General features: G+C 45.9%; 1 protein-coding gene across 3 annotated transcripts in view; it reads right to left on the bottom strand.

Annotated features, from left to right (window-relative positions):
- Window positions 1-536: 536 nt before the first annotated feature.
- Window positions 537-21,061, bottom strand: part of LOC140198249 (butyrophilin subfamily 3 member A1-like) — a 124,809-nt gene continuing 104,284 nt past the window's right edge. The window contains exons 8-10 of one of the 3 annotated variants that reach the window (XM_072259305.1): window positions 16,256-16,282; window positions 13,298-13,324; window positions 537-3,682 (exon numbers count right to left, since the gene is read on the bottom strand). In XM_072259305.1, coding sequence (XP_072115406.1) covers window positions 3,150-3,682; window positions 13,298-13,324; window positions 16,256-16,282 — 587 coding nt within the window. In that variant the 3' untranslated portion in view covers window positions 537-3,149. The remainder of the gene's footprint in view (window positions 3,683-13,297; window positions 13,325-16,255; window positions 16,283-21,061) is intronic. The other 2 variants (XM_072259303.1, XM_072259304.1) reach the window with 2 other exon arrangements.

A 21,061-nucleotide genomic window follows, 5' to 3' on the forward strand; every position in this document is an offset into this window, starting at 1 on the left:
TCACTTTTAAACCTCACTCCAGAATCAAGAGAATAACACTCCACTCATTCCCATCCTGTTTTCCAATTCATGTTTTTACCAATTCTTAATTTTCAAACTGTGAGAATCTCATATTTGGCATCAGTAACCAAATCAGTAATCAGTAATCAGTTGTGGACTACAGGAGGAATGGAGACTGGCTAGCCCCTATTGACATCAATGGATCCGGGTTGAGCAGCTGAACAGCTTTAAGTTCCTTGGTGTAAACATCACTGAGGATCTCACACGGTCTGTACATGCCGTCTGTGTGGTGAAAAAGGCACAACAGTGCCTCTTCACCTCAGGTGGTTGAGGAAGTTTGGTAGTGTCCCCCAAGTTCTAAGGACTTTCTATAGGAGCACAATTGAGAGCATCCTGACTGGCTGCATCACTGCCTGGTATAGGAACTACACTTTCCTCTGTGTAAAAATTACCTCTTACAACAGGAAATAGTGAGGCACAGAGAGATCTGTATTTACTGACAAATACCTTTATTGTTTAAACTAAGAAGTATGTGAATTTATACACTAAATATCTAGTGTGCACACTCAGTAGGTATCCCTGACTCTCTTGAATAGAGAAAGAATAGCAAAGGTATTACCCGGGCAAAGGAGTCTACACTGGCCAGACATTCCTCGTAGTCCCGCTTCACTCGCCACATGTTCCACGCAGGGTTGCTCACGCTTGTATCTGCGATGGTTATTCCAGGTTAACACTGCCAGCACACACAGAGCATCCACTTTTATATTGATTCTTTATCAATTCAAATATCACATTCCAGTGTCATTGGCCACAGGTCATGTGTCTGCCCTTTAACACCTCGTTGTTGGCTCTTCTCCATGCCAGCATCCATTTATTGCCCTCTTCCCATCAAGTGACAGTTGATAATTTATGGCTCTTTGTTCTCAATCAGCAATGAGCTTGAATCACTCCATGCAGGCACCAACCCCAACATTCACAAACCTGCATATCATATCCAACCAAAGAACATCTCACAAATAACTTCTAATTTGGAAATGATCTCCAATCCAGCAGATTACCTGAAGTATCAATGTATCTTCTTTAAACCATTGATGAAGCCCAGCATGTCAAGCTCACAAAATGGAGAACAGAGTGTCTTCACAAAATGGCAGCCTCCATCCCCAAGCACATGGCAAGAACAAAGACAATGAGTTCGTCTACTTCCACTGACCTTGATTCATTTGAATTCACTGATTTGTAAACTGTCATTCTTTCCAGCCAACACTTCAATCACAGGACTCTGCAGAGAGTGGTGCGGGCAGCCCAGCACACCGCTAGATGTGAACTTCCCACTATTCAGGACTTTTACAAAGACAGGTGTGTAAAAAGGGCCCCAAAAGATCATTGGGGACCTGAGTCACCCCAACCTCAAACTGTTACAGCTGTTACGATCCGAGAAACAGTACGGCAGCATAAAAGCCAGGACCAACAGGCTCCGGGACAGCTTCTTCCACCAGGCCATCAGACTGATTAATTCATGCAGACACAATTGCATTTCTATATTATATTGACTATTCTGTTGTACATAATATTTATTATAAATTACTATAATTGTACACTTAGACAGATATAACAAATATTTTTACTCTTCATGTACATGAAAGATGTAAGTAATAGAGTCAATTCAACTCAATTTATGAATAAGTCAAGGCATGAGAGAATAGAAGATATAGATAGAGAGGGAGTGGGAAATAAGATATGTTTCCAAACAATCCTATTTGTTTTTTCAAAAAATGAATGCATCATTAACAAAAGTTTCATTTCTTGTACAGTGAAGAAAAGTATCATAACCCAGCCTAATAGCAGAGGAGTAGCTGGGGGAAGAGCAGATCCCCTTTAGGATCAATGAGGTCTCTGTGTGGAGCTATGGGAAATGGGCAAAGATTCAAGGAAGTACAAGGACATGAAAGCTGGTGAAGTCAGGGAAGAAAATAATGAAATCCAGGAGCATATCAACATTACGCAAACACGAGGAAATCTGGAGATGCTGGAATTTCAAGCAACACACATCAAAGTTGCTGGTGAATGCAGCAGGCCAGGCAGCATCTCTAGGAAGAGGTACAGTCGACGTTTCGGGCCGAGACACTTCGTCAGGACTAACTGAAAGAAGAGCTAGTAAGAGATTTGAAAGTGGGAGGGGGAGGGGGTGATCCGAAATGATAGGAGAAGACAGGAGGGGGAGGTGTGGAACTAAGAGCTGGACAGTTAATTGGCAAAAGGGATATGAGAGGATCATGGGACAGGAGGCCTAGGGAGAAAGAAAGGGGGAGGGGGGAAGCCCAGACAATGGGCAAGGAGTATAGTGAGAGGGACAGAGGGAGAAAAGGAGAGAGAAAAAAAAATAAAATATATATTGTGGCGGCCAGCACACGCGGGACTCGAACCGCCATCGGGAGCCACAGCAGACACGCGGTAGTCACTTATAAGTGGCTAATATACTCAATTTCGTTTCTAAAAGGGTTTATCTAACGAATTTAATATTAAACACACAGCACATATTTTCCTCGCATGAATATAGTGATAAGTCAATTATAAGTCACTCGTAAGTCAATAGCATCATAACATTTTAAGTAACCTTTGGATATTAAACACACAGCACATATTTTCCCCATATGAACATATAAAATCATTGCAACACACCAATATCGCTGAATCAGTGGGAGCCCTGGGCTTGTTTCCCTGCAACAAGACGGTGCCATCGAGGGGTGATGGGAGACAGCGATACTCGAAGGGGGTTCCTTCTATCCAGTCTATTCCGCAATTTAGTTTTCATTGCATTCACTGCAGAACACCCTGCTTTGCAGAGATATGTTGGAAATGGAAGCAACGTTTTCAGTGCTTTCCTGGCTATCTGAGGATATTTTGCCTTGACTTTGATCCAGAATGCTGGCAGAGATGTTATGTCAAACATACCTTTCAGCCCGCCATCATTTGCAAGCTCAAGACTTAATTCCACGCTGACATTGATGACGCGTGGGTAATGACCTCGCGTGAGTTCAAGTTCAACAGTGGGCGTGACAGGGAATGAGGAAAGGTGCAGCTGACTCATATCGTTTCTTCGCAGCCCGGTAGCACATGCTTTGTGGCCTGGTGGTTGGGGACCGCTGCATTTACAAACCTGGAGCGGAACCGGAGCAGATTCTCAGCGACTCGTTTTCATTCCCAATCCAGAAAAAAGGATAAAGTTTCTCCGTGAATTTATTCCCAGTGAAGGTGTGGAGAGGGGACTTGGTCTCCGCGTTGTAAAATGAAACTGTCCCGGACTCGTAACTGAGGTAAACTCCCACCCTCCCGGGGATGGAACCGGCAGGGAGACGGGATCGAGGGGAGGTGAAAACCTTCATCACGATATCAATCCGCCCGATGATCCAGAATCTGGTCTCCGGACTCGCTCTGACCGCTCCCTTCCTGTCGACAGACTCTGCGGCGACTCCCAAATTCCACAACCGATTCCCCGTCACCTCCACCTCCCAGTAATGTCTCCCCGATGTGAATCCCTCTGACCCCAGCACACATTCCCAGTACGTGAACCTCTTCCCAGTGTCAGGGGGACTCCTCCGCGTCCCAGTCCGTCTCACACTCTTCCGATCCTCAGACACCTCGAGCAGCGGATTCGCCGTTTCCACATCCAGGGTGACAGAGACTGGGGGGAGAAGCAGAGAATTAGAGAGTCCCCGGGGATCGGGGGGAGACTCGGGCAGCGCGGCCCTAGGACCAGGGCCTCAGGCACAGTCGGGTAGCCGACTAAAAACTTTCCCGGGGTTTTTCAAAACGACAGCGGATGGACAACCAGCATCTTTTCAAAGTTTTTCCACCGGGATGGAGAGCCGAGTTTTCCCCATCAACACACCAAAATTCTGGAGGATCTCAGCAGGTCAAGCAGCATGTGTGGAGGGAGATAGGCAGTCGATGTCATAAGGGGGCACTGAAAGTGGACCGAAATGCAAGACACAGGCACTGAAGTACTAGGAACAGGACAGGACTAGAGACTAGAGATAGGGATGTGACTGGATGCAGACTAGGAGCTGGGACAAAAACACAAACTTGGGCTACAACATTGGCTAGGCAAGCAGGACCAGGACAAGGAACTGGGAACTAGGAGCTTGGGCTTGGACTCCGAGCCAGAGACTGGACAAGGAGCCAGAACCTGGGTCTTGACTCGGGCTCGGACCCCAGATCTAGGCAAGGACATGACATGGCTACAAGACTGCACATGGTTTGGGTTCCTCGTGGGTTAGGTTCCTCAAGGCGAGGACATGACGAGGCTTGGGTTCTTCGAGTCGAGGACATGATGAGGCTTGGTTTCAGACTCCGAGCCAGAGACTGGACAAGGACCCAGAACCTGGGCCTTGACTCGGGCTCAGACTCCGGAACTAGGCGAAGACATGACGTGGTCTTGAGAGACAGGACTAGGCGAGGCTACAGGACAAAACGAGAGGCTCCTGGGCAAGACGAGGGAATTCCAGTACAGGGCAAGGGAACTCCAGCACAGGACAAAGCACATGGACAGGACGAGAACATGAAGCCTTGACTTGGTACTCAGGAACAGTCGAGCCTTGGACTTGGGACGACAGGAACACAGAGCCAGGACCCCTCCTTGGGAACAGGACTTGGGGCCGGGGCTCTAGACAGAAAGCTGAACATGACAAGAAGGTTCTCAACACTAGGTAGCGGCAAACGGCCGGACCTACCTAGCGAAGCCGTGGACACAGAGACAGTTCCAACTTAACGATAGATAGTTCCTTATCTTGACAGAGCAAGGCTCCGGTTTCGCTCCTGTGGTTGAACATGATAAGGTTGCAGGCAAGGCTCCAGACACAAGGTTGCAGGACAAGGCTCCAGATGCAGATTGCAGGCAGGGCTCCAGACACAGGTTACAGGCTTCAGAAGGAAGGGGAAGGGAAGGAAACAGTCCAGCCTCAGGGTAACAGCAAAGACGGCCTGGCTTACCCAATGGAGGGAAGGACAGGAAGGGACAATTCCAACCGCAGGGTAATGGCAAAGACGGCCTGACTTACTCCACAGAGGCAAGGACGGGGTAATGATGAGATGAACCAGCAACCACACTCAAACCGAGGGCCACTTAAATTCCCAGCCCAAAGATGAGCATCAGGTGCCTATGATTAAGCCCAACTGAAACAAGGGACAGCCGGAAGACCCAGAGTCCAGAGTCCATGGAGTGGACCGTGAACCGGAACGTGGACATCACGGACCAGACCATGACAGTCGATGTTTGAGGCTGAAAGCCCGCAATAAGAATGGAAAGACAGAGGAGCTAGCCAGTGGAAACGGATGTGAGGAAGGGGTGGAGCAACAACTGGATCCAGATGAGGACGGGGAGCATGAAAACTGGAGGCATTTAAAGAGGTGGTCAGGGAGGCTGTTCGGCCAAATTCATTCATCCTGGCCAACTTGCTTCAATGAGCTTGTCCCACTTGCCTGTGTGTATCCATTATTCCTTTAAACTTCCTCTGGCAGCCTCCTCAGCTCCAGGGAAAGTCCCAGCTTCTCCTTGTAAACCAAACCCTCCAGTCCTGGTAACATCCTTGTAAATCTGCTTTATTCCTTCTCAATTTAATGACAGCCTTCCTTTTGGAAGGTAACCAGAACTGTACACATTGTTCCAAATGTGGCCTTCCCAATGTCTCGTACACACATAACACGATGTCCCATTTCCAGCACTCAGTATTCTGACTGATGAAGACAATCACCCTCTGGTCTCTGTTCCACAACACTCTCCAGGGACCCACTGATTCCTGTGTACATCCTATCTTGGTTTGCCTTCCCAAAACCCACATCTCTCTGAATTAAAATTCATCTGCCATTCAATGGCCCACTGGCCCAGCGGCCCAGCTGATGAAGATAGAACATAGAAAACCTACAGCACAATACAGGCCCTGCGGCCCACAAAGCTGTGCTGAACATGTCCTGATCTTAGACATTACCTAGGCTTACCCATAGCCCTCTATTTTTCTAAGTTCCATATACCCATCCAGGTGTCTCTCAAAAGACCCCATCATTTCTGCCTCCACCACCGCCACTGGCAGCCCATTCCACGCACAAAACACTTACCACTGACATCTCCCCTGTACCTACTTCCAGCACCTTAAAACTGTGCCCTCTTGTGCTAGCCATTTCAGCCCTGGGAAAAAGTCAAGCCAAGTCACTTTTTATTGTCAATTTGACCATAACTGCTGGTACAGTACACAGTAAAAACGAGACAACGTTTTTCAGGACCATGATTCTACATGAAACAAAAACTACACTTTACTACGTAAAACAACACAAAAACTACACTAGTCTGCAGACCTACCCAGGACTGCATAAAGTGCACAAAACAGTGCAGGCATTACAATAAATAATAAACAAGACAATAGGCACAGTAGAGGGCAATAACTGCCCCCCCCCCCGACTATCCACATGATCCACATGATCAATGCCTCTCATACTCTGTTAGGTCACCTCTCATCCTCCGTCACTCCAAGGAGAAAAGGCCGAGTTCACTCATCCTGTTTTCATAAGGCATGCTTCCCAATCCAGGCAACATCCTTGCAAATCTCCTCTGCACCCTTTCTATGGTTTCCACGTCCTTCCTGTAGTAAGGCGACCAGAATTGAGCACAGTACTCCAAGTGGGGTCTGACCAGGGTCCTATTTAGCTGCAACATTACCTCCCGGCTCCTAATTTCAATCCCACGGTTGATGAAGGTCGATGGACTGTATGCCTGATTAACCACAGAGTCAACCTGCGTAGCAACTTCGAGCATCCAATGGACTCGGATCCCAGGTCCCTCTGATCCTCCACGCTACTAAGAGTCTTACCATTAATGTAATATTCTGCCATCATATTTGACCAACCAAAATGAACCACCTTGGATCCCATGACTCCTTGCTTTCTCAATAAGCCTTGCATAGGTAAGGTACCTTATCAAATGCCTTCCTAAAATCCATTTCCACTGCATCTACTGCTCTACCTTCATCAATGTGTTTAGACACATCCTCAAAAAGTTCAGTCAGGTTCATAAGGCATGACCTGTCTTTGTCAAAGCCATGCTGACTATTCCTAATCATATTATGCCTCTCCAAATGTTCATAAATCCTGCCTCTCAGCATCTTTTCTTCAACTTACCAACCACTGAAGTAAGGCTCACTGGTCTATAATTTCCTGGGCAATCTCTACTCCCTTTCCTGAATAAGGGAGCAACATCTGCAACCCTCCAATCCCCCCTGGGGATTTATCTACCTTTATGCATTTTCGGACCTGCAGCACATTCACTTCTGTAATGTGGTAGAAAATGAGGCTGATCATCTTCTGTCACACAGGAGAATTGAGGGCCCTGTGAAACTGGCATAGAGGAGGAGTTGAGGCCCAGGACAGAGAAAAGAATGATGACAGGGAAGGTTTAGAGGATACAGGCCAAATGCAGGTAAGTGGGCCAAGGGGTGATCTGACAGAAATATATAAGGTTATGAGGGGTGTAAATTGATCAGATGGTTGAAGTGTTCTTCCCACAGGAGAGGGTCAAGTGCAAGAGGTCACATGTCTGAGGTGAGAGGAAGGAGTCTGAAGATGCGTTTATTTGAACAGTGAGTGGTTGATGTTGGAACTTGCTGCAAGAGGAGGTGATGGAATTAGATACAGTCACTGTGTTTAAGAGACACTCAGACAGACACTTCAACAGAGAAGGCACAGAAGACGATTGACCTAATGCTGGCCAATGGGGTGAGTGTAGATGGGTAAATAGGTCAGCACTGAAGTGATGGATCGAAGGGCCTGTTTTTGTGCTACATGATGATAACTCTGTGATTTTAAATGAGCTGAACGATTGAGACCCCACAGCCCTCTGGTGCAGAGAATTCCAAAGATAAACATCCTTCTTACCATATCCCAGCCAAAGATAAACATCCTTTGTATCATATCACTAGCTTTGCCTGTCATCTCTGCTAGTGTTCTTTTCCAATGAGTTCTGGCCAACTCCTTTCTCATGCCTCTGTAATTCCCTTTACTCCACTGTAATACTGATACATCTGACTTCTGCTTCTCCTTCTCAAATCTCCAGTGTGAATTCGATCATATTATAATCACTTTCCCCTAAGGGTTCTTCTACCTTAAGCTTTCTAATCAATTCCAGTTTATTTCACCCAATGACAGCTGGTGGGCTCAACCACAAGCTGCTCTAAAAAGCCTTCTCTGAGGCATTATAGAAATTCCCTCTCGTGGAATCCCACAACAACCTGATTTTCCCAATCTACCCACATCTTGAAATCCCCCCTTGTATCATTGCCCTTTTGGCATGCACCTTCTATCTCGTGTTGTAGCTTGCAGATCACGTACTACTGTTTGGGGTTTGTATACAACTCCCATCAGGGTCTTTTTACCCTTGCTGTTCCAAAGCTCTGTCCACAATTATGCAACACCTTCCGATCTGATGTCCCCTCCTTCTAACGATTTGATTTCATATTTTTTTTTAACCAACGGAGCTACGGAGCCCCCTCTGCCTTCCTGCCTGTCCTTTTGATTCAATGTGCATCCTTGGACATCATGGTCACAGCTATAATCTTATTTCAGCCACGATCAGTGAAGCCTACAGTATGATACTTGCCAATCTGCAACTCTGCGACGTTCATCTACCTTATTCTGTATACTGCACACGTTCAAATATAACACCTTGAGTCCTGTATTCAACCTTCCAGATTGTGCCCACTTTTTAACATTACAACTCACCCTGTTAACTGCCATTTTCCCCTATCATCAGCCTCTCCTTGCCAGGAGTCTCACTGCACACTGCCTCTGTTTGTAAACCAACTACCTCATCCTCAGTACGATCTCTCCGGTTCCCATCCCCCTCCCAAATTAGTTTAATATGCCACCCTCCAGGCATATGGCACCATTACTGTGACAAATGAGGAGACAAACATGACTGCCAATGGCACAGAAATCTCTTCCCTCACTTCCCATAGTAACCTGTGGTATAGACTGTGGTCTTATCCATCCTAAAACTTTACTAAACAACCAGCACATCCTCTTTCTGAATGTCAATGTTCTAGCATATCAGCCTGTTTTGTGCTGTTCTCAGAAAAATCATTGTCTCTCTCTCAGTAGTGAATACTAAAGCAAAGTCTTCATTAAAGACCCTTCCAACCTCCTCTGACTCCAGGCATGTTTCCACTTCTGTCCCTGATCAGTCCTACCTCAGTCTAGTTATCCTCCTGTTCTTCACGTATGTGTACAGTGCCTCAGGGGTTTTCCTTAATCCTATTCACCAAGGCTCTCTTGTATCTTCTAACTCTCTCCAATCCAGTTTTCAGCTCCTTCCTGGCTACCTTGTAACTCTCTGGAGCCCCGTCTGATCTTTGCTTCCCAAAACTAGCAGTAAACTTCCTGCTTCCTCTTGACCTGATGTTCTGCATGTCTTGTCAACCATGGTTTCTTCACCCTCCCACCATTTCACTGTCTCCATGGGACAAACCTGTACATGAACCCATGCAAGTGCTCCCTAAATGAACACGATCTCTACATTGTGCATTTCCCTATGTACCACCACTCCCAGTTGGCAATCCCAAGTTCCCACCTAATAGCGTCATAACTCACCATCCTCCAGTTACATTGGCTGCTCAAATCCCTGTCCAAGGCTATGGGAAAAGTGAAGGAGTTGTGGTCACCGTCTCCAAAAAGCCCACCCACTGAGTGATCTGTCACCTGCCCTCGTTCATTGCCCAGTACAATTGATTGTAAGTGATTTTATACTTCCTTATATTGTCTGGGATTTCCCATCTGTAAGAGGACTGGATGTGACTGAGTTTGTCAACCGTGTTCAGGAAATGTTCCTACATCAATATATAGAGGTTGCAACTGAAGAGCGTGTGATTGGGAAAGAGACAAGGCAGGCGACAGAAGTGTGTCAAGGGGAACACTTTTGATCAAGTGATCATAATTCCATTAGAGTCAAGATAATTATGGAGGATGGTTCTTGTCCTATGCTCTCCAGTTCTAGTCTCACTCAATCTCAGTGAAAATGTCTGCGTGCATTTACCCTATCTATACCCCTCATAGTTGTGTACAACTCTGTCAAATTTCCCCTCATTCACCTACACTCAGTGGAATAAAGTCCAAACCTATTTAACCCTGCCCGATTACTCAGGTAGGTGTTCAAGCCCTGTCAACAGCCGTGCAAGTTTTCTCTGTACTCATTTTCAATCATATTGATCTTTCCTGTAGGTGAGTGACCAGAACTGCAGATAATACTCCAGACTTGGCCTCACCAATGTTTTCGACATTACATTGCAACTCCTGAACTCAATTTATGATTTATGAAGGCCAATGTGCCAAAACACTTTACAACCTATGACACAACTTTCAAGGAATTAAGGGTCTGTATTCCTCGATCCTTCTGTTCCTCAGTGTCCGACCCCTCACCCTGCAATTCCTACCCTGGTTTGTCCTTCCAAAGTGCAACACCTCACACTTGTCTGCATGAAATTTCATCTGTCATTTTTCAGCCCATGGTTCCAGTTGGTCCATCCTGCTGAAACCTTTCCCGTTATCCATGGGAATGGTACCGGAGGATTGCAGGGAGGCGAATGTTGTTCCCTTGTTCAAAAAAGGTAGTAGGGATAGTCCGGGTAATTATAGACCAGTGAGCCTTACGTCTGTGGTGGGAAAGCTGTTGGAAAAGATTCTTAGAGATAGGATCTTTAGGCATTTAGAGAATCATGGTCTGATCAGGGACAGTCAGCATGGCTTTGTGAAGGGCAGATCGTGTCTAACAAGCCTGATAGAGTTCTTTGAGGAGGTGACCAGGCACATAGATGAGGGTAGTGCAGTGGATGTGATCTATATTGATTTTAGTAAGGCATTTGACAAGGTTCCACATGGTAGGCTTATTCAGAAAGTTAGAAGGCATGGGATCCAGGGAAGTTTGGCCAGGTGGAATCAGAATTGGCTTGCCTGCAGAAGGCAGAGGGTGGTGGTGGAGGGGGTACATTCAGTTTGGAGGATTGTGACTAGTGGTGTCCCACAAGGACCTGTTCTGGGACCTCTACTTTTCGTGATTTTTATTAACGACCTGGATGTATGGGTAGAAGGGTGGGTTGGCAAGTTTGCAGACGACACAAAGGTTGATGGTGTTGTAGATAGTGTAGAGGATTGTCAAAGATTGCAGAGGGACATTGATAGGATGCAGAAGTGGGCTGAGAAGTGGCAGATGGGAGTTCAACCCGGAGAAGTGTGAGGTGGTACACTTTCGGAGGACAAACTCCAAGGCAGAGTACAAAGTAAATGGCAGGATACTTGGTAGTGTGGAGGAGCAGAGGGATCTGGGGGTACATGTCCACAGATCCCTGAAAGTTGCCTCACAGGTGGATAGGGTAGTTAAGAAAGCTTATGGGGTGTTAGCTTTCATAAGTCGAGGGATAGAGTTTAAGTCGCGATGTAATGATGCAGCTCTATAAAACTCTGATTAGGCCACACTTGGAGTATTATGTCCAGTTCTGGTCACCTCACTATAGGAAGGATGTGGAAGCATTGGAAAGGGTACAGAGGAGATTTACCAGGATGCTGCCTGGTTTAGAAAGTATGCATTATGATCAGAGATTAAGGGAGCTAGGGCTTTACTCTTTGGAGAGAAGGAGGATGAGAGGAGACATGATAGAGGTGTAAAAGATAGTAAGAGGAAGAGATAGAGTGGATAGCCAGCGCCTCTTCCCCAGGGCATCACAGCTCCATACAAGAGGACATGGCTTTAAGGTAAGGGGTGGGAAGTTCAAGGGGGATATTAGAGGAAGGTTTTTTACTCAGAGAATGGTTGGTGCGTGGAATGCACTGCCTGAGTCAGTGGTGGAGGCAGATACACTAGTGAAGTTTAAGAGACTACTAGACAGGTATATGGAGGAATCTAAGCTGGGGGCTTATATGGGAGGCAGGGTTTGAGGGTCGGCACAACATTGTGGGCCAAAGGGCCTGTACTGTGCTGTACTGTTCTATGTTCTATAGCCATCCTCCCCGTCCATCAGACCCACAATCTTGGTGTCATTTGAAAATTCGCTGTTGCAGTTTACCACATTATCATCCAGATCGTTGATACAGAAGAAAAACAATAATGGACCTTCCACCGATCCCAGCAGCATTCCACTAGTCACAGGGCAGCAGTCGGAGAGGCAATCATTTACTACCTCTCACTGGCTTCTCCCGTGAAGCAACTATCAAATCCAATTTGCTACCTCACCCTCAATGGCAAGTGACTGAACCGTCCTGAATAAACTCCCAAGCGAGATCTTGTCAAAGGCCTTGTTAAAAGTCCATGTCGACAACATCCACTGTCTTCCCTTCAACAACCTTACTGGTAACTTCCTGCAAAGACTCTGTAAGATTGATTACACATGAGCTATCACAGACAAAGTTATGCAGACTATCCCTAATAAGTCATTATCCACCGAAATACTGAAATTTTCTGTCCCTTAGGTTAACTTACCCACTCCCCATGGCAGACTCAGCTGAATCTGCTCCTCTAAATGCTGCAGACTTCAGGGTAGATAAGAATATAATCCCATTAATGTGATCATAACTTTCTGATTCCTCAGTTGTACCCATATAGCCTCAGTAGATGAGCCCTCCAGTCTGTCCTGACTGAGCACTGCAGTAACATTTTTCCCTGGAGAGTAATACCCCTTTAACCTCTTGTGCTCCGTCATATTTGACAATTTTGCACCCATGTTTGAAACAATGTCTAAAACAATGGAATCAGGAACACTGAGCTGCCGGTCCTGCCCCTCCTCCGACCAATGGCTACAATGTCATAATTCCACGTGCTGATTCACACTTTCAGCTCACCCGCTTTACGTACAATACTTCTTGCATTGAAATGGATGCAACTCAGAACATTCTTCCCACCATACTCAACCTTTCAATTGCTGTCTTTGTATGTAGTGTTAACAGCATCTTTTCCCACAACCACTCCATATCTGCTCTGGCACTGTGGTTCCCATCGCCCTGCAAGACTAGTTTACACCTCTCCACCCCACCCCGACCAACCCAGAGCATACCAGCAAATCTTCCCACTTGCAAACAAAACATACAGACTGTTACATTCTATGCTGCGACCTGTGAATGCAATCATGCCACATGACTTTTTCCACCTTTGTGAGAACACATCACCCTGAACTCCTTCAACCTCCTGAATACCTCCCATTACACCGGGACCGATTCATTTTCAAAAAGCTGTTTATACTAAACCTCTCAGTCTAGTAACACAAGATCTTACCTTCATGGCCACGTATCCTCTTCCACTCTGAAAACAGAAAAACAGACACAACTGAAGAAATCTCTCATGGATTTAGCGTGCAATTAATTTCACAAGAAACAACTTTAAAAACATAATTCATTCATTCATTCAGGTGCCTTGCCGCTCGGCGTGGACAATCATGTCTCTCCATCCATCACGGACCCTGACCCCCCGAATTGTAGTTGTTGCCTCCCCTGTTTCTAACCATGATGTTATTCCATCTATCATTTTCATTCTCTGTCTGCCTCTGCTTCTTTTTCCTTCCAGCTTTCCAGCTGTAACTAAATGTTCCAATGTCTCTCTTCGCCTGATGTGTCCAAAGAATTTTGATTGCTGTTTTCTGATTTTATTAAGTAATGTAAGTTTTGTTTTTGTTCTCTGTAGAACTTCTTCATTGGTTATCCTGTCGGTATATGGTATGCATAGCATTCTTCTACAAATACATAATAGCAGCTCCTAATTCTGCATCACCACTTGTAGGTCAGAAGTTAAATGTTTATCAAGGACCATGTCAGTAACTTTCCCAAACGGAGATCCCCAAAGTGTCAGTCTCCACCATCACCACTTCCCATGGCGTAGTGACGTCGGCGCTGGACTGCGGGGCGGAGGTTCTGAAGTTCAAACCCAGTTGGCTCCCCCCGGCACGCTTTCCATCCATACGGGGTTAAGAGCTGGTGATCTCTTTGAAAAATAAACCCACCCGGCAGAAGGCAATGGCAAATCACTGCTGTAACTTGCCTAGTATGCGAATTCCAACTACGTCAGAACGGCGTGAGAGGAAGCCGTCTGCTACCCGGAGAAATTCCGGATGCGACCAACATTATTATTATTATGGGGTGGAAGATCCAAAAGCCTGGAAGCAGTCTAAAGGATAGCTTCTACCTTGCTCTTATAGATAGGTATACTTTACTGATCCCGAGGGAAATTGGGTTTCATTACAGCCACACCAACCAAGAATAGAGCATAAATATAGCAATACAAAAACCACAATCAATCAAACAACAAAATGCAAACTATGCCAGATGGAAATAAGTCCAGGACCAGTCTATTGGCTCAGGGTGTCTGACCCTCCACGGGAGGAGCTGCAAAGTTCGATGGCCACAGGCAAGAACCACTTCCTATGATGTCCAGTGTTGTTTCTCGGTGGAATATGGCCGGAGTCCAACAGCAAAAAGTTCAATATCCGGTCTACAAACACGTTCCTCGGTCGTAATATGAACCGGATTGCACAACCCATTGTTAACCAGAACAGTAAGCACCCAACTCCTTCACGCTTACCGCTCCCAGTGCACTTCCGGTCAGCCCGAACGGTCTGGAAGCCGTCCATGGAAAAGTTTTGATCAGGTATGTACTCATGTAGCCCCGTTCCAGTAAAACACATAACACTACACTCCCAAAATGTTCTCTGACGCCTGGCTAGCGCTGTGAACTCGTCCATTTTATTACCCACCGAACTCCTCTTCTCCATAAGTCTCTGTTGTCTCGACCCGGTCCTCTTTCCTCGACTTTGCAATCCCCCTCTGCATTCCCTGTGTGTTTTCCTCCAGATTTCAGCCAGGGTGTCCGCCGTTCTGCTCGCTAAACCGGCCGGCATAAGCTCAATCAGCTGGTCCCTGGAATAAACAATGCGACCATGCTTCTGCCCCGCTAATGAGACGCGTCGGAATGAAACTATTTCCAGCACTAAAAACCCAAATAAAACTCTCTCTACTAGCATGTTAGAGAGGGTGCAGCTTCAACGTGTTACCGAGAAAAAAAATACAAAAAATAATGTAAGTTAAAAAAGTAAGAAGAAAAAAGTAAGAATACTGGTTGGAACGGCTGGAACAGGCTGCATGCACGACCGGCACATGCGCACAGATAAGACTATTGAATGATTTCCTAGTACAATAAGATGCACTCTTGATCTCACAATGAACCTCAATATGGTCTTTCTCCTTATCATTTACCCACACTGAACTGGCTCTGGAGCTGTTACACTTTTCTCTGCATGTTATTGTTTTACCTTGTTCTATCAATGCACTGTGTCATGAATTAATCTGTATTTCTGAACAAATTCCAATTCAATTCAATTTCCATCCATGCAGTTCAGCAGAAATTCCTGACCAAATTTACACGTCAGTCCATCTCACAGGTAAAGCTCATCTGCCGGACGGCTGAAGCTCAGAATGTGGATCATAAAAAGAATTCAGCCCTGAGATCCACTGATGGTAAATGATTGTCACTGCAGAATTCAGCCACATCCATGTTAAAGTTTGGACCTGCTTGTGGAAACTTGCTGACAGGATGTGGGAGGAAATAGTCACTCACTTATTTACACAACTACCTGAAAATATGGATGGTGAACGTTGATCCTGCTGTAGATCACTGGCAAAGGAGGCTTTGCTGTCTGATGAGCCAGGACCCCTGGACTTAACCAAGTCCACTAGAATCTTGTCTGGGAGTGGACAGCGATGCAGTAATTCCCTCCCAGTGCAGGGAAAATTTACCAATGCCACCAGCAATGGGAGAAATTCTCAAAGAGAACGAGCTGTAGAATTGGCACGAGCTATTGCTGCTGCACGAAGAGTGGATCCTGTCGGATTGAAACAGAATGTTGGTGGAGGGTTTACTGACCCAAGTACACGAACTCCTGAACCAACTCCTATCCCTCGCTTTCTTCAACAGGAAATGTCTGACCTTTGCCCTTCTCCTGGTGGGATGAGTTGTGCCCCATCATCCGGCCTTCATCTTCATTCAGGGGGGAGGGGGATGTGGAGGAGTGAGGGGGTGTGGGGAAAGGGAGGGGTGGGAAAGGGAGGGGTGGGAGAGAGTGGGCTGGGAGAGAGGAGAGGAGAGAAAGAGAGGAGAGGAGAGAAAGAGAGGGGCATGAGGGGTGGAGGGCAGAGAGGGGGGAAGGGGGAGAGGGAGGGGAGAGAGAGAAGTGAGGACACATACCTGACTGCACAAGGGGTTTCCATTGTCCTAAAAAAAAAAGGCAAACCACGATGGAAACATATGAATAAAAGTAACTTTATAAATAAAAACTAAGATTTACTTCAATGACACACAAGAACACTGGCAATATACGAAACACATTTCGTGTGTCTGTGTCGTTAGAGCAGTCAGTAGTTGGGCTTACTCCAAAATCTGTGACTGAGTTGCTCTTCGTGTTATTGGTGTTTTGTCCAACATAAACCAGTGACATTTCGGTCATTGATTGCCCCTTTCGGGACTGTCGGGCTGCAGAACGCGGGTGCAGACACAGCATGAGTGTAGGCTAGGATCAGCAACATCTCACCCTGTAATATTCCAGCCTATGTCAGAGTGGTGATTGATGTTCGGTGCAGAAATACAAACCCAGTTCTAGGAAGCTGCCACCGTGTTCTCGATGTTGGGGTAAAGCACCCAAAGCACAAGGGTTTGGAAAATTCCACCCAGAGCATTTCACTCACGAGACAAAGAACAATGGGTGGGTGAAATCAGTGAGCAGCATCTCGGGGGGTGGGGGGGAATGTTGGGGGAGTGAAGTGAAATTTCAACATATTTGGTCAAAATCCTGCATCAGTCTTTATGCAGGGTTTCAACCCAAAACATCCAGTCTTGATGCAGTTTCTGACCGAAATGTGAAAAATACCTTCCCTCACCATCCGTTATGCTAATAGTTATAACCCCGACAGATTATGCTTAACCCACTGTTCCCAGAGAAGATTGCTTGCTCCTATTCTAAGGTCTCTTATATCTCATCAAGACAATTTCAAGGAGCCTTGGTTGTAAAATACGCAGAATTAGTTTATTATTCTTAATTTATGAATCTCTAAACAAAGTAATGTCATGAGGGATTTAAATAATTAGTGCTAACAGAAGAAAAGGTTGATTTTATTAAATAAAACTGTTATTAGAACCATAGAAACTACAGCACAGAAACAGGCCCTTTGGCCCTTCTTGGCTGTGCCAAACCATTTTCTGCCTAGTCCCACTGACCTGCACACGGACCATATCCCTCCATACACCTCCCATCCATGTATCTGTCCAATTTATTCTTAAATGTTAAAAAAGAACCCGAATTTACCACCTCGTCTGGCAGCTCATTCCATACTCCCACCACTCTCTGTGTGAAGGAGCCCCCCCCAATGTTCCCTTTAAACTTTTCCCCCCTCACCCTTAACCCATGTCCTCTGGTTTTTTTCTCCCCTTGCCTCAGTGGAAAAAGCCTGCTTGCATTCACTCTATCTATACCCATCATAATTTTATATACCTCTATCAAATCTCCCCTCATTCTTCTACGCTCCAGGGAATAAAGTCCTAACCTATTCAATCTTTCTCTGTAACTGAGTTTCTCAAGTCCCAGCAACATCCTTGTAAACCTTCTGGGCACTCTTTCAACCTTATTTATATCCTTCCTGTAATTTGGTGACCAAAACTGAATACAATACTCCAGATTTGGCCTCACCAATGCCTTATACATCCTCATCATAACATTCCAGCTCTTATACTCAATACTTTGATTAATAAAGGCCAATGTACCAAAAGCTTTCTTTACGACCCTATCCACCTGTGACGACACTTTTAGGGAATTTTGTATCTGTATTCCCAGATCCCTCTGTTCCACTGCACTCCTCAGTGCCTTACCATTAACCCTGTATGTTCTACGTTGGTTTGTCCTTCCAACGTGCAATACCTCACACTTGTCAGTATTAAACTCCATCTGCCATTTTTCAGCCCATTTTTCCAGCTGGTCCAAGTCCCTCTACAGGCTCTGAAAACCTTCCTCACTGTCTACTACACCTCCAATCTTTGTATCATCAGCAAACTTGCTGATCCAATTTACCATATTATCATCCAGATCATTGATATAGATGACAAATAACAATGGACCCAGCACTGATCCCTGTGGCACACCACTAGTCACAGGCCTCCACTCAGAGAAGCAATTCTCTACCACCACTCTCTGGCTTCTTCCATCGAGCCAATGTCTAATCCAATTTACCACCTCTCCATGTATACCTAGCGACTGAATTTTCCTAACTAACCTCCCATGCGGGACCTTGTCAAAGGCCTTACTGAAGTCCATGTAGACAATATCCACTGCCTTCCCTTCATCCACTTTCCTGGTAACCTCCTCGAAAAACTCCAACAGATTGGTCAAACATGACCTACCACGCACAAAGCCATGTTGACTCTCCCTAATAAGTCCCTGTCTATCCAAATGCTTGTGGATTCTGTCTCTTAGTACTCCCTCCAATAACTTAGCTACTGCTGACGTTAAACTCACCGGCCTATAATTTCCCAGATTACTTTTTGATCCTTTTTTAAACAACGGAATAACATGAGCCACTCTCCAATCCTCCGGCACCTCACCCGTAGACAGCGACATTTTAAATATTTCTGCCAGGGCCCCCGCAATTTCAACACTAGTCTCCTTCAAGGTCCGAGGGAACACTCTGTCAGGTCCCGGGGATTTATCCACTTTAATTTTCCTCAAGACAGCAAGCACCTCCTCCTTTTCAATCTGTACAGTTTCCATGGTCTCACTACTTGATTCCCTCAATTCCATAGATTTCATGCCAGCTTCCTTAGTAAATACAGACGCAAAAAACCTGTTTAAGATCTCCCCCATTTCCTTTGGTTCCGCACAAAGCCGACCACTCTGATTTTCAAGAGGACCAATTTTATCCCTTACAATCCTTTTGCTCTTAATATACTTGTAAAAGCTCTTTGGATTATCCTTCACTTTGACTGCCAAGGCAACCTCATGTCTTCTTTTTGCCCTCCTGATTTCTTTCTTAATTATTTTCTTGCACTTCTTATACTCCTCAAGCACCTGATTTACCCCGATTCATATACATTTCATACAACTCCCTCTTCTTCTTTATCAGAGTTGCAATATCCCTTGAGAACCAAGGTTCCTTATTCCTATTCAATTTGCCTTTAATCCTGAAAGGAACATAGAAACTCTGCACTCTCAAAATTTCCCCTTTGCGGGCTTCCCACCTACCAATCACATCTTTGCCAGAGAACAACCTGTCCCAATCCACGCTTTTTAGATCCTTTCTCATTTCTTCAAATTTGGCCTTCTTCCAGTTCAGAACCTCAACCCTAGGACCAGATCTATCCTTGTCCATGATCAAATTGAAACTAATGGTGTTATGATCACTGGAACCAAAGTGCTCCCCTACACAGACTTCTGTCACTTGCCCTAATTCGTTTCCTAACAGGAGGTCCAATATTGCATCCCCTCTAGTTGGTCCCTCTATATGCTGATTTAGAAAACTTTCCTGAACACATTTTACAAACTCTAAACCATCTAGACCCCTAACAGTATGGGAGTCCCAATCAATGTATGGAAAATTAAAATCCTCTACCACCACAACTTTATGTTTCCTGCAGTTGCCTGCTATCTCTCTGCAGATTTGCTCTTCCAAGTCTCGTTGACTATTGGGTGGTCTGTAATACAATCCCAATAATGTGGCCATACCTTTCCTGTTTCTCAACTCCACCCATAAGGACTCAGTAGACAAGCCCTCTAATCTGTCCTACCTGAGCACTGCTGTAATATTTTCCCTAACAAGCAATGCTACTCCCCCACCTTTCATTCCTCTGCCTCGATCACATCTGAAACATCGGAACCCTGGAATATTAAGCTGCCAGTCCTGCCCCTCCTGTAGCCAAGTTTCACTAATTGCTGCAACATCATAATTCCACGTGTCAATCCATGTCCTCAACTCATCCGCCTTCCCCGCAATACTCCTAGCATTGAAATATATACACCTCAGAGGATTTTTACCACCACTCACAACCTTTCTATGAATGGATTTGCTTAAGCTTTCAATATCATTTATTTTCACCCCAGCCACACTGTCAGCTCTGGCACTCTGGTTCCCATCCCCCTGCAAATCTAGTTTAAAGCCTCCCCAATAGCACTAACAAACCTCCCTGAAAGGATATTGGTCCCCCTGTGGTTCAAGTGTAACCCGTCTCTCTTGTACAGGTCCCACCTGCCCCAGAAGAGGTCCCAATTATCCTGAAATCTGAAACCCTGCCCCCTACACCAGTTCCTCAGCCACTTGTTCCTCCTCCAGAGCATCCTATTCCTACCCTCACTGGCACCTAGCACAGGTAGCAATCCTGAGATTACCACCCTTGAGGTCCTGCTTTTCAACTTCCTACCGAGCTCTCTATACTCACTGTCCAGGACCTCTTCACTCTTCCTTGCTGTGTCATTGGTACCGATGTGCACCACGACATCTGGCTGGTCACCCTCCCACTTCAGAGTGTCATGCAATCGATCAGAGACATCCTTGACCCTGGCACCCGGGAGGCAACAAACCATCCTGGATTCTCTGTCACGACCACAGAACCTTCTGTCTGCACCTCTAACTATCGAGTCCCCTATCACTACCGCTCTCCTCTTTTTCCACCCTCCCTTCTGCACTGCAGAGCCAGACTCAGTGCCAGAGATCCGGCTACTGCAGCTAGTCCCAGGTAAGTCATCCCCCCAACAGTATCCAATGCAGAATACTTGTTGTTGAGGGGAATGGCCACAGGGGAACCCTGCTCTGCCTGCCCTTTCCTCTTCCCTCGCCTGACAGTGACCCAATTTCCTGTCCTCTGCTCCTTTGGCGTAACTGCCTCCCTGTAGCTACGATCTATAATCTCCTCATTCTCCCGAATGATCCGCAGGTCATCCAGCTCCTGCTCCAGTTCCCTAACGCGGTTTGTCAGGAGCTGCAGCTGGATGTACTTCTTGCAGGTGTCGTTGTC

This window comes from Mobula birostris, chromosome 5 (assembly GCF_030028105.1).
Source record: "Mobula birostris isolate sMobBir1 chromosome 5, sMobBir1.hap1, whole genome shotgun sequence".
NCBI classification, from domain to species: domain Eukaryota; kingdom Metazoa; phylum Chordata; class Chondrichthyes; order Myliobatiformes; family Myliobatidae; genus Mobula; species Mobula birostris.